This window comes from Populus euphratica, unplaced genomic scaffold, assembly GCF_000495115.2.
Source record: "Populus euphratica unplaced genomic scaffold, PopEup_1.0 scaffold31.1, whole genome shotgun sequence".
Taxonomy (NCBI): Eukaryota; Viridiplantae; Streptophyta; class Magnoliopsida; order Malpighiales; family Salicaceae; genus Populus; species Populus euphratica.
Genome location: NW_011499850.1, coordinates 761,164 through 773,753, shown reverse-complemented (window position 1 = coordinate 773,753; position 12,590 = coordinate 761,164). Strand labels below are relative to the sequence as shown.

General features: G+C 34.3%; 2 protein-coding genes across 3 annotated transcripts; both read left to right on the top strand.

Moving 5' to 3' along the window:
- The first annotated feature begins 2,395 nt into the window (after positions 1-2,395).
- Positions 2,396-8,247, top strand: LOC105120927 (putative clathrin assembly protein At5g57200). Its single transcript, XM_011019355.1, has 15 exons — positions 2,396-2,603; positions 2,725-2,794; positions 3,476-3,573; positions 3,793-3,931; positions 4,032-4,159; positions 4,261-4,353; positions 4,508-4,558; positions 5,163-5,228; positions 5,334-5,399; positions 5,550-5,630; positions 5,708-5,785; positions 5,977-6,147; positions 6,229-6,304; positions 6,755-6,879; positions 7,543-8,247. Exons 1-15 carry the CDS (start codon positions 2,514-2,516, stop codon positions 7,951-7,953), a joined length of 1,743 nt encoding a protein of 580 aa, XP_011017657.1. The 5' UTR covers positions 2,396-2,513; the 3' UTR covers positions 7,954-8,247.
- An 897-nt stretch (positions 8,248-9,144) lies between these two features.
- LOC105120926 (uncharacterized) lies at positions 9,145-12,155 on the top strand. 2 transcript variants are annotated; one of them, XM_011019354.1, is made up of 4 exons: positions 9,145-9,288; positions 9,783-10,138; positions 11,078-11,393; positions 11,815-12,155. In XM_011019354.1, the coding sequence occupies exons 1-3, from the start codon at positions 9,224-9,226 to the stop codon at positions 11,359-11,361; spliced, it is 705 nt and encodes a 234-aa protein (XP_011017656.1). In that variant the 5' UTR covers positions 9,145-9,223; the 3' UTR covers positions 11,362-11,393; positions 11,815-12,155. The 2 variants fall into 2 exon arrangements, with proteins under 2 accessions (XP_011017656.1, XP_011017655.1); XM_011019353.1 differs by lacking the exon at positions 9,145-9,288 and having other exon boundaries at positions 9,651-10,138.
- The last annotated feature ends 435 nt before the right edge of the window (positions 12,156-12,590 follow it).

Genomic DNA, 12,590 nt, shown 5'->3' with positions numbered 1-12,590 from the left:
TTAGAATGATTGTATTCTCGATTGTGAAAAAACCTCGATTGTATTCTCAATTGTGAAAAAACCTCATATGAAAATCCAGCATTTCACGAGTTTTGATCCTGGATCAAAATATGTATGTTTCATTGTGAGCTTGATGTCTTCATCTGATTATTGGCTTGAGATTTTTTATATTTAAGTAGATATATGTATTAAAAAAATAATGTGTGAAAGAATTGAGAAAAAATGTGTTAGGTTTGAGAAAATATGATTCATAAAACCTGTTTTGTTCTATTTACCTGATAACACAAAATATTTATAGATCTTGGCTATGTTAATTCATCTAAAAAATATTATTAAAATTTATTGGTGAAAATATTAATATTTACAATAAAAAATAGTGTCTAGCATATTATTAGTGAATTATTTGGTAAATATTAGTAACATGTTAACTAAAAATAATCATTAGTGGAGAATATAGGTGTTTAATTGCATAAAAAATAGTTTATGTTTACACTATTAATAATTGGCTGAAAACATGATGTTCACTTGTATAAAAACTTATATTTGAAAATAATATATCAATGAAAACATAAAATATTTGTGTGTGTGGAAAGTGCATGACATCGTATTCTAACTCCATATAACTCATAAAAATATGTTAAGAATATGTGTATATAATTAAGGCGGATGTTGAATTTCTTATTAATAAAATAAAAGAATGTGAAGCTATTCTTGTATGACCAAAATAATATTTTAAGCATTTATACATTGATTGAGTGAATTGTTAGGGATCTTGAGAGCTAGAGTTTTTGTGGAAAGGAGTTTAGTTACTCTTCCTTGTAGTGGAGTTTTATCGGTCATAAAAATATTTTTTTATAAGTAATAAACTAGTTTTTTGTTAAGTTTTTTATAAATGATATCATTAATGAAGTTGTGAAAAAAACTTCACATAGAAATTCAGTATTTCATGGGATACAATCCTTAACCAAAATTTATGAGTTTGATGTTTAGGTCTATTTTGAGCTTGATTAATTCTAAAAAAGAGAGGACTCTTTGTTGTTTAAGTTGATGTGTGTATTAAAATCATAATGTGTGAGAAAATTAAGAGAAAATATATTGGGTATGAAAAAAATATGAATTATTAGAACAGATTTTATTTATTTAACGACCCAATATATTCCTTCATGCAACTCGAAAAAGTACATTGAGAAGAGCTGAGAATTGTTTTCAGTGTTGATGATGACCATGTCGCGTGATGTTGAAATGCTGAAATTTTCAGGTTATGCTGTAATGTTGAAATTTGTCGCCATGAAGATATGTCTAATGTATGTAACAGTGCCTCCTCAACATCGAGAAACAGAAAGTGATTTAGGTTTTTGTGTTTTTAGGTTAATATATCATGAATTCTCCATTATAAAGCAAACACGGTTTAAATAAGCTACCACAAATTATCCTAATAATAAAATAAGTAAAATGTAATAATACATATATATAAACCTAGTGGTTTCATACTTCATAAAAAATGTTAAAAATCTGGGTTAATTGTGATCTGATTGTTCTGATTAAATTTAATGATTTTTTAAAAAAAATTAAATAATATTATTTTGATTTATTTTTTAAAAACTTAAGTTAGCATACTCAATTCATCATCTAAGCTTTATGCCGAGTTGTATGGAGCAAAAATTAGCATAGATTAGATGGCATATAGAACTTGTAAACATTGAACGTAAATTTCATGAGAAAAGATTATCTTAAAAAAAAAAAAGAATTAGTAAATTTCTCATTAAACACAGCTCATTACATATAAAAAATCAGGAATTTGTCAGCAAAAAGTCAAACCCAACATCTTGCTATTTGGATCATTAAATTCATAAAAAAAAAAAAGAGAGAGAGAGATCAAATCAAAATTGGAATGAGACACCTAGCTTGCTGGTACCTTCGGCAGGCATTGCCAGCGTATTCATGTATAGTTCCGCACGTTGGGCCAACTCAATGACCGTACAGACCATACCTTAAACTACCCGAAATTCAAACATTAATGGACATTTACGTGATTTCCTAAGAAAACAGAACATCACCCGCCCTTTTCTATGCTCAAAACGAAAGTAAATACATGGTTATAATACTCAACCCAATGAACAAAAAGTTGAAATGACAATAATTTTGATAAAAAATAATAATAATTTGATTCCTTGACCCACAAGTTAACAGGTAACTCGAATGTCATACCTATGATTAAATCATCCAACCTTAAAATATCAAATCCTAAATTATGATTAATTAGCCATCTAATCATCGACTGTTTGTCCAAATTACTAAACAAGCCCTCCAGTTTGGTTGCGAACATCTTGGAGGTTAACAGAAAAAACAGACAGAGAAAGAGAGAGAGAGAGAGAGAGAGAAACAGGAGGTCTTCCTCTTCTTTCTTTCTATCTTTCCTTGTTTCTCTTTTTTTTGGGGGGCTTTTTCTTGTCATCTTTCACTTTGAAATCTTTTTGAAAAACGAAAATCAAAGAAGCTAAAATTTGAGATAAATGGGAACGTTTACAAGTCTTCGAAAAGCTTATGGGGCTCTTAAGGATACAACAAAAGTTGGCCTTGCAAAGGTCAATAGTGAATACAAGGTGAGATTTTTGTTTTGTTTTTGGATTCTTTTTCCCTTTTTGTTTAATGGGTTCTTTTCTTTTTATGTTTAAATTTTTGTTATGGATTTATTTTTATTTTTATTTGATTTTTGAATGGAAGGAATTGGATATAGCCATTGTAAAGGCTACCAATCATGTTGAATGCCCTCCTAAGGAACGCCATGTTAGAAGTAAGTTTAAGTTTTGAAGTGGGGTGTTGAAGATTTTGATCTGTGATTGTGATTGTGTTTTTTGAATGTGTAATTGAATTGTGGAGATGGGTTTATCTTGTGATTTATGGTTTTGGATTTTTATTAGGGAATATTCGATTATGTTTGTTTTTGTAGAAATATTTTCGGCAACATCAGCAATGAGACCTCGAGCAGATGTTGTAGCAAATTGAAGATTGGATGGAAAAATCTTGCCAAGGTGGAGATTTGTAGCAAATTGTCAACATTTTTTCTCAACCACCATCAACCACCCTCTCCTTTAACAACCACCATCAACCACTTCCAACCACCATTCAACCACCATCAACCACCCTCAACCACCCTCAACCAAGTTGCCAAGGCTCTCCTATAAATAGAGATAAAGAGAGAGCAATGTAATAAGTGTAGTGAAAGTGTGGTGAGTGCAACTGTGAGAGTGAAAAAATACAGATTTGAGAGAAACACCGAGTGTAAGAGTGAAACACCCGGTTAAGTGGGATTGTACTGGGTTGAGTTGAGTGTTTGTATCATTCCTCCAATAATATACAATCTGCTGCCTCCGTGGACGTACCCGATTTTGGGGAACCACGTAAATCTGTTGTTTGTGTTTTATTTGTGTTTGCTTTTGGTCCAGTATGCGCAACATTATGTTTGTTTTTGTAGAAATATTTTCGGCAACATCAGCAATGAGACCTCGAGCAGATGTGGCATACTGCATTCATGCACTTGCTAGGAGATTAGCCAAGACGCGAAATTGGATTGTAATGTTGCTCTTCCGTTTAATCCTGATTAATTATTGTTGTTTTGTTTAACATGTAGTCATTGTTTCTTAGATTATAAAGGAACATTTGAACTTGTATAAATGAGTTATGATCTAGCATAGTCGTGTCATAATTGCAATGCGAGTTTTCATCAATGCAAATATTTCCTAGATAAAATAGATGGAACTTGATTTTGGAAATTCGGATGTCTTTACACAGGTTGCGATAAAGACATTGATAGTCATTCATAGGACATTGAGAGAAGGCGATCCTACATTCCGAGAGGAGCTCTTGAACTACTTATACAGAGGAAATATTCTCCAAATATCCAATTTTAAAGATGACTCTAGTCCGCTGGGTATGTAGCCTATGTTCAATATTGTTTTTGTCAGTTGATGTGAAGTAGCTTTGAATTTTGAATATCAATAGCTTTTTAGATTGCTGTATCTGAAATGCAGCCTGGGATTGCTCCGCGTGGGTTCGTACTTATGCTCTTTTTCTAGAGGAAAGATTGGAATGTTTTAAGACTTTGAACTTCGACATTGAGGCTGAGCGTCTGACAAAAACATCACCAGGGGCAACCAAGGTTTCTTCTGTATTGTGCATTAATTTGGAATCATATTCTAACCTGGCATCAGAATATGCTATTATCATGGTCCAGCATTAAGTGTCTACTTGTTATAACAGGTGCATAGTAAAACACGGCTTTTGAATCGAGAGGATCTGTTGGAGCAGCTACCTGCACTGCAGCAGCTTCTTTATCGTCTAATTGGTTGCCAGGTAAGGGTGTATTTTAGTAACAAATTTGTATAATTATGATCTTGGAATAAAGAGATTTCTTTTTGTGGCTTTGATATCTCCTAACCATCGAATTATCTTCCATTTTATAGCCCTTTCACAGTCCTTTCCTTCTCACTTCCTCTAATTTTTGCAGCCTGAAGGTGGAGCTTATACCAATTATCTCGTACAGTATGCCTTGGCCCTGGTATGCATGATACAAACGTGTATTTCTTGCAACAGTGTTTTCAGAAGTGTTTTTTTGCGCAAGTAATTGTGTGAAATTGTGCATGACTGGGGAATCTGTCAGTGAAAACCAGTTCATATATAACTGAAATTTAAATTATTTCATCTACCAGTTGAGCTGTGAATTTCATGACTGTATGGATCGGTGACAGTGCACTTTCTTCATCCTTATTATAGGGATAAGATTGTGTAGGGAGCTGCAGTCCCTTATGTTTAAATCACTCTCTTGAAGCATTACGGTGCTGTCTTTTTAGTTCTTGTAACCTGCTAGGGGTAGTGCAAAAGGTGACTTCAAGTGTTTGTTTTTCCCTTTTCTTGTTAACCTGAGACCGAAAAGAAAATCTGGAAGCCCGGTCGCAGTGCATGGTTCTTGGAATGCATATGCAAACAATTGGTGCCTTTGTTATTTCATGAGGGTTTCTTCATATTTATCCAATTTCTTCCATAGGGCTGTTGATAACCATATAAAACATCTAATGTTCTATGCAGTGGTCATTATACAAACACTTTTTTTTTTTTTTTGCTTTTTTGTTTTTCAATTCTAAATCCAAAAAAAAAAAATGCAGGTGTTGAAGGAGAGCTTTAAAATCTATTGTGCAATCAATGATGGAATTATCAATCTTGTGGATATGGTAAAACTTTTATTCAAGTTTTTAATTTCATCTTGGATTAATTAATTGTATTTGTCCTCCTAGTTTTTTTAACTCCAATAACATAAATTCCAAATGTTTATGCAGTTTTTTGAAATGTCGAAACACAATGCAGTCAAAGCTCTTAATACGTACAAAAGAGCTGGCCAACAGGTTTTACAACCATGTTTCTCTTCATAGATTTTGTTATTGTATGCTGACACTGGTTGCAGTCGACTGCTTTTAGTGCCAAATGGGGATGCCTTATTATGTGTTTTAGTTGTGCTTATTTGTCTAGTTTCTAATTCAATTTTGGTTGTTCAGGCTGAATGTCTTGCTGAATTTTATGACTATTGCAAAGGTTTGGAGCTTGCAAGGAACTTTCAGTTTCCAACACTGAGACAGGTTCTCTTTTCTACCAAACTGAAAATATCTAGTGAATGACCACAGCTGGTTCTTACCGACTTTTCTGTATTGAGCAGCCCCCTCCAACTTTTCTCGCAACAATGGAAGAATATGTTAAGGAAGCACCTCAGTCGGGTTCTGTCCCCAGGAAACTGGTGAGAAATTTTGTCCGTAGCAGTTTGCTTTTAAATGAGGTGGTTGAAGATTTTTTTTTCCTCTGATAATTGTATCCTCAATTGGCCCAGTCTTTATTCAAATGTGTTGAAATGACCTTTGAAGTATGGGAAAATGGAATGTGACACCTCTATACTTTGGGTTTGTGATAAACATACTGTTTCACTAATAGGAGTATACACAGAGAGAGCCGGACAAACCTGAGGAGCCTTCAGAACCTGCAGAGCAAGTTGAAAAGGCCGATGTTGAAGAAACATTGATAGATATGGAGGAAGAAGCCAAGCCTGAGGAAGAGGAGGTAGAACCTCCATTAGTATCCACTGATGCTACTGGAGATTTGCTGGTAAGATAAAAAAATTTCCGCATTTCCTTTGAAGTTGATATCTTGAGTTCCCATTCACGTTGTTTTCATATTTTGTCGCAGGGTCTGAATGAAATAAATCCAAAAGCTGCAGAACTAGAGGAAAGCAATGCATTGGCTCTTGCAATTGTTCCACCTGGTAGTGCACATAGCGATTGATTTATTCTTATCAAGAAACTTTAAGTTCATGTCTGAGCGGTAGGGTAGGAAGTTCATTTGGAGTAGCGTTTCCATCTTCTATTGATTAAATGGTCCACCAATTAATGATATAGAAAATCAATTCACCTTGTTTAAATGGTTATATTGCTATTTCTCTTCTGAAGTGCTGATGAGACAGAAAAAAAGTTTTAAGAGTATGGGCAGTGATTAGTACCACTCAAGAACCCGAGTTATTATCTTTCACCTCACATCTAGTGACACAATCTTTGTGGTCTAACGGTTGGAATTGATTATTTTGTTCTTTGAAACAAAAAGAATTATGATCATAAAAGTTCTTTTCCAATCTCTGCACGATGCTCTTGACCATCCTATTTATTATACATTGCACGTCTCGTATGATATAAAGTACTTAATGTTAACATTGATGCAGGTGCCGATCCTCTGTCTTCATCAAAAGCTTTGAGTGAACTTGGTAAGCCAAATGCAACAGGTTGGGAATTAGCACTTGTTACCACTCCAAGCAACCCTACTAGCCAACCAGCACAAAACAAAATGGTCAGTTTTATGATCTTCCTTTTCCGTGATAAATATAACAAATATATTCAAATGACTACTGGCTGCATTTGAGATTTAAGTGAAGAACTGAGCAAACAACCTTCACCTGGTAATATCTTATTCTTTTCTAGAGCCTAGAACAGTTTGCTTGTTATCATTGAAGTTGGTTCATATAAGCGTGCACTGATATGTCTTTCTTGGAAATCCCAACCTGAAGTCATTAGTTTCACCTTTTCTGTAATGTAGTGGAGTTACTAGAAATGTAGATGGAGGTTGTTCTAGGATCAGGTAGTTAAGCGCTCGAGTTGGCATTTTGATTGATTGAATTGATTTGAAACACTGAGCCTGGCTGATTTCTTGCTTTCGTATGCTTGATCCTAGAGCAAGCTCAATCTAAGTTTCTGTTAACTCAAATAGGATTCACTCGCTGCAGTTTTGTAACTTGAGCGTTGCATATTGCCTCATTGAAGGTCATTGAATCCTGTTTTCAACTGAATCAAGTCGGATTCACTTGACTACAGTATAGTAGCTTTAAAGTAGCATATTGCCTCAATGAATGTCGGTGAATCCCATTTGCAGCTGAATCATTCTTCCAGTGCGGTCCATGAAAATGTGGTACCTGTTTTCATTTACTCATGATCGTGTTCTGGTTTTTTGGGTCAGGGTGGTGGTTTTGACCGGCTATTACTTGATAGTTTGTACGAAGACGATGCTGCAAGGAGGCAAATACAATTGCAAAATGCAGGGTATGGATATGGTGCCACAGCTATGAACAATCCATTTGAACAACCGGACCCATTTGCAATGTCCAACAGCATAGCACCCCCAACAAATGTGCAGATGGAGATGATGGCTCAGCAACAGCAGCAGTACCATCAGCAACAAATGATGATGCAACAGCACTACCAACAAAATCAATCAATGACAATGATACCTTATCAATATCAACCACAATATCCTCAACAGCAAATGCCTCAGATGGGACAGATGGGTCCTGCCAACCCATTTGCGGATGAATTTTCAAGTTTCCCACAAGGTTCTGCACCGCATCAAGGAAACCACATGTTAATTTAGAGGCCCTTCCTTCCCAATTTGAGTTCATTCTTTGATTCTTTGGAGTAGCAGAGAATTCTTTTTTGTTTCCTACGAAGTTTGACTAGTCTATCCCTTCTCTGGTTTTTCTGTTTTTTTTTTTTCTGGTGAAAGCTGATTATTTGTTCGCCCAGTAAATAACTTCATTTATTTTTGTACTGAGGAACAATAGATCCTTCATTTTGGATCACTGGATGTAATTTATCTGACACATGTTTGGACATTGTTTTCAATCATAAATGTAACTGACCGCGACAGAAGATGTTCATGAGAGAATCGAATCAAAAATGTAATTCATCTTATTTAAACTGTAATTATTTGATTATTAATAAAAAGAAGTTTCGAGAATATTTTTATATTACTCTCTAATGCTAACTTTACTTAACTGGATTATGTGCTCGAGTAGGAGAAGGAACAACGTTAAAGAACTAGGTTCTCGCAATCAAGAACCTCAATTGTGGTTGGTTCAAGAGCTTTACAAGCATATTGATACAGGCATACATTGTTGCTTTACAAGCATATTGATACGGGCATACATTGTTTAGAACCTAATGCACAAACATTAGAGTTTTGGGGACCATGCCTGTCTACGACTGGTGAATGGTGGAGTTGCAACACTGAGCTGGAAATCCTGACAGCGCAGGTGCTGGTGGTGTTATTCGCTCATCACGGTGATTCAGGTTCAGGGGTCTCTCTTGCTGTATCTCTAAAACTCATGAAGCTTGTACTCTCCAGTACACGCTAAACTAGTTTTTTTAAAATAAATGTTAATAAAATTAACACACTAGAAGAAAAACTATATAAACAGTGTAATTCACTCATGAACAATACAAATAAATTTTACTATTTATTATTTTTTAAGTAAATAGTGCAATTTTTTGCGTTGTTAATGTTAATTATATTGTTTATTTAACAGTACAATTAGCATACACAATACATAAAAAATAATTTATTTTTATTTTTTATTAATAATATTTTGAATACAAAAAAAATTATATGAGATTCATACATAATAAATTATTTTTTTTATTATTAAATGATTATAAATTATATTTTAATTAAACACGATCGCAGCTGTATAAACAAATAGATTCTTCAACCGAATCGACCCTAACTCAGCTTTTTTACCTATGATGGAAAAACCCATTCCAAAACCGATCCATAATAGGTCTAACCGACGCGGGTATCAAGTGCAGTCCTCACTGGCTATAAATATCTACGAAACTATTCTCGCCAAAAAAATCAGGCAGTAATGGCAGCTAGAATCCTCTCTAAATCCGTATTCCACCACTGCACTCCCCACCATACTCCCCTCAAATCACCAGTTTTTATAATTTTTTGAGTATATAATAAAATTAAATAAAATATTATCAAATATAAAATTAATATTACAATGTAAATAAATTTAATTCATTTTAAATTAGTTTTTTTAAAATAAATATTAATAAAATTAAGATACTGGAAGAAAAATTATGTCAACAGTGTAATCTACTCCTGAACAATGCAATTAAATTTCACTATTTATTATTTTTTAAGTAAGTAGTACAATTCTTTGCACTGTTAATGTTATGTGTAAACAAATAGATTCTTCAACCGAATCGACCCTAACTCAGCTCTTTTAACTATGATGGATAAAACCCATTCCAAAACGATCCATAATAGGTCTAACCGACGCGGGTATCAAGTGCAGTCCTCACTGGCTATAAATATCAACGAAACTATTCTCGCCAAAAATATCAGGCAGTAATGGCAGCTAAAATCCTCTCTAAATCCCTATTCCACCACTGTACTCCCCACCATACTCCCCTCAAATCACCACCGTTAATCCCAATCTACCTCCGCCACCGCCACCGCCACCGTTCATCAAAACCCCAACTGATCGAAATCAATCTCTCCTCACCATCACTTCAATCAGACGGTGGTATTGGGAGTGAAGATGAAGAAGGGTTTTTTATTAAGAAACTTGAGGAGATTCTTCACCGTGTAATGCTTCAAAAATCAACACCTGATTGGTTGCCTTTTAGACCAGGGTCCTCTTTCTGGGTTCCACCCGTATTGAGTGTTAACGATTTGATTCATAAGTTTGCTGGTTATAATCTTAGTGATGAAGAAACGCTTTCGCTTACAACTTGTCGTGGATGGCCTTCCGCTTCTTATTTTATTAAAGGTATGGTTTTTATTGAGGTGTTGTGAAATGGGGTTTTGTTTAATCTTGGGAATATTGAAAATTTTATTTTTTATTTAATTTACTTTGTTTTTTTTTTGTATGCTAGTTTGGAGTTTTGGAGAAATGAGGTTTTGTTTATTTTTTTGGTTAAAATGAATTCTTTGTTATGTGTGCTTTTAAGATTCTGTTATGGCTATGTTTTTTTTTTGTATGCTAGTTTGGAGCTTTGGAGAAATGAGGTTTTGTTTAAAAATGAATTCTTTGTTGTGTGTGCTTTTAAGATTCTGTTATGGCTAATTTTGGAGCTACTAAGAAATGGGTGCATGTTGTTTCTGTTGAGTTTTGGGGAGTGATGTTTGTATGCAAGATTTGTTTTTTTATGAATTAACTGGGGTTTAATTTATGAATGCTGCTGTTTGATAATGTAATTTATGACAAGCCATTGCTTCTTTTGCCATGTTGACTTGATTCTTTTTTGCCGGTTTGTGTTCTTGATCCTTGTAGCTGTTAAAAAGTAAGACTGGCCTAAATTAATGGTACTCCCTCAATGTAGTTGTGAAAGATAGGTAAAGGATTAAATTGAAAAGTTTATTAATTCTGGATCATTGTTTAGTTATGAATTAGGACGTCAAAATGGAGGAATTCTACGTTGCTGTTAATATCATGGAGTTTCGTTACTGTTTATGATGAAGAGTTGATGCATTTGAAATAGGAAGCTGGAATCGCTTGAATTGTTGTGGGTAGTAACATTTCCCCAATCGGTTATCACCATAAATTTCTTGGAAAATGTTTTTATTATTGTTACTTCCATGTGACTATGTTTTGGTTGAGTCTTTTGTCGGAAAACATTGGATAACCTATGGTAATAAAAGAATGAGTCTTTATTATTGCAATTTAATAGTTTTATATTGATTCATATTTTCTTGGCTGCTGATACAGCTGGAATCAATGTGAAGGTGAATGAGGAGGAGGAGGAGGAGCGGGTGGATTTGAAGGTGGTGCCTCCTGAGGAGATGGAAGGGAAAGTGGTAGTGGAGGTTTTAACAGGCCCAACTGATATCGATGTGGCAGTGAAGGAGGAGAAGGGACATGTAAATATTAAGGCGGACCAAAAGGAGGGGGGTGAGGTGGGAAGGGAAGTGGTAGTGCAGGGGAATGAGGTAGAAGGGAAATTGGACGTGCTGATTTTGGCAGGTTCATCTTTGGAGGATGAGGAAGGATAAGATTCATATCACATGACAGGCTGGTTTCTCAGGTTAACATTGTGTATTTGCCCTCATACTTCCTAGTTCTGAATGACGCATCCCGTATTTGACATTGAAATTAGCATTAGATTTAGTGGAATGGGCACAATTTATCATTTCTTGAGATTATATTGCCGACTCCTGCTGTTGGCTTGGCCTAGCTATTTTGGTCTCCAACACATCAACAGTCATTTGTAGCAGTGATTTTATGATAGTGAGAGCGGCCCTTCTGGTTTAGGCTGTGATGATGTAACATTTTGCATCATAATACATTTCAATGTTCATAACAGAATAATTTGAGAAAATTTTTACTGATACGAGGGCTCTTTAGTCTCAAGCTAATGGACTGCGGAGTACATGGCATTGTTAATTCAGGTAAAATTTGCATCTGAATTGTGCATATTTTGATGTCTCTCTATTTTGAATTTCCAGGTTCAATTTCCTCAAAAAAAAAATCTCCGTGTCGTGGAAAGAAGATTAAGTAGAAATGACACCGATGTTGTACAGAAGCAGAAGCAATCCTGGTTGTTTATTGTCCGGAGAATTCTTGTAGTTAACTTCAATGGTTCTTAACTCACCTGTTCTACTACCTTGTAGTCTGACCCTAATGTTATGCTGGTTGTCCATTGTTTGAGGACTGGAACAGTTCAGATAGATATCAGTAAATGTGGTGAACAGAATATCAAGCTGCATGATCATTTTGTGAACAGTTTCTTGTAGCTTTCAAGTAAATGCACACAAAATTAAATACACAAACAAGAAATCTTGAACGATCTTTAGATTTATTATGCTTTCTGAAAAAGGGGCATGTCTGAATCCACAGAACTCTGGTTGGACTGGGAAGCATGAGTGAACATAGCTTGTGTGTGTGTGTGTGTTTAAGGTGTTTTCTCCTCTGCTTTGGAAATTTAGTGATGTTTTTTGTGGAGTATTCAATTTATTGTAGTAAAACTAAAATCGAATTTAATTTAATTTTATCCAATATTTTTTTTTCAATTTTGGTTTTAAATTTTTTATTATATTTTTAAGTGAAACCTAAACTGAAGTTTTAGAAGCTTTCAGCATCAATCCAGACAGACAATGTGGTATGATTTTGTGTTTTAAAAATATTTTAACAAATTTAATTTTTTTATTTTTTATTTTAAATTAATATTTTTTTTAGTATTTTCAGATTATTTTAATATGATAATATTAAAAATAATTTTTAA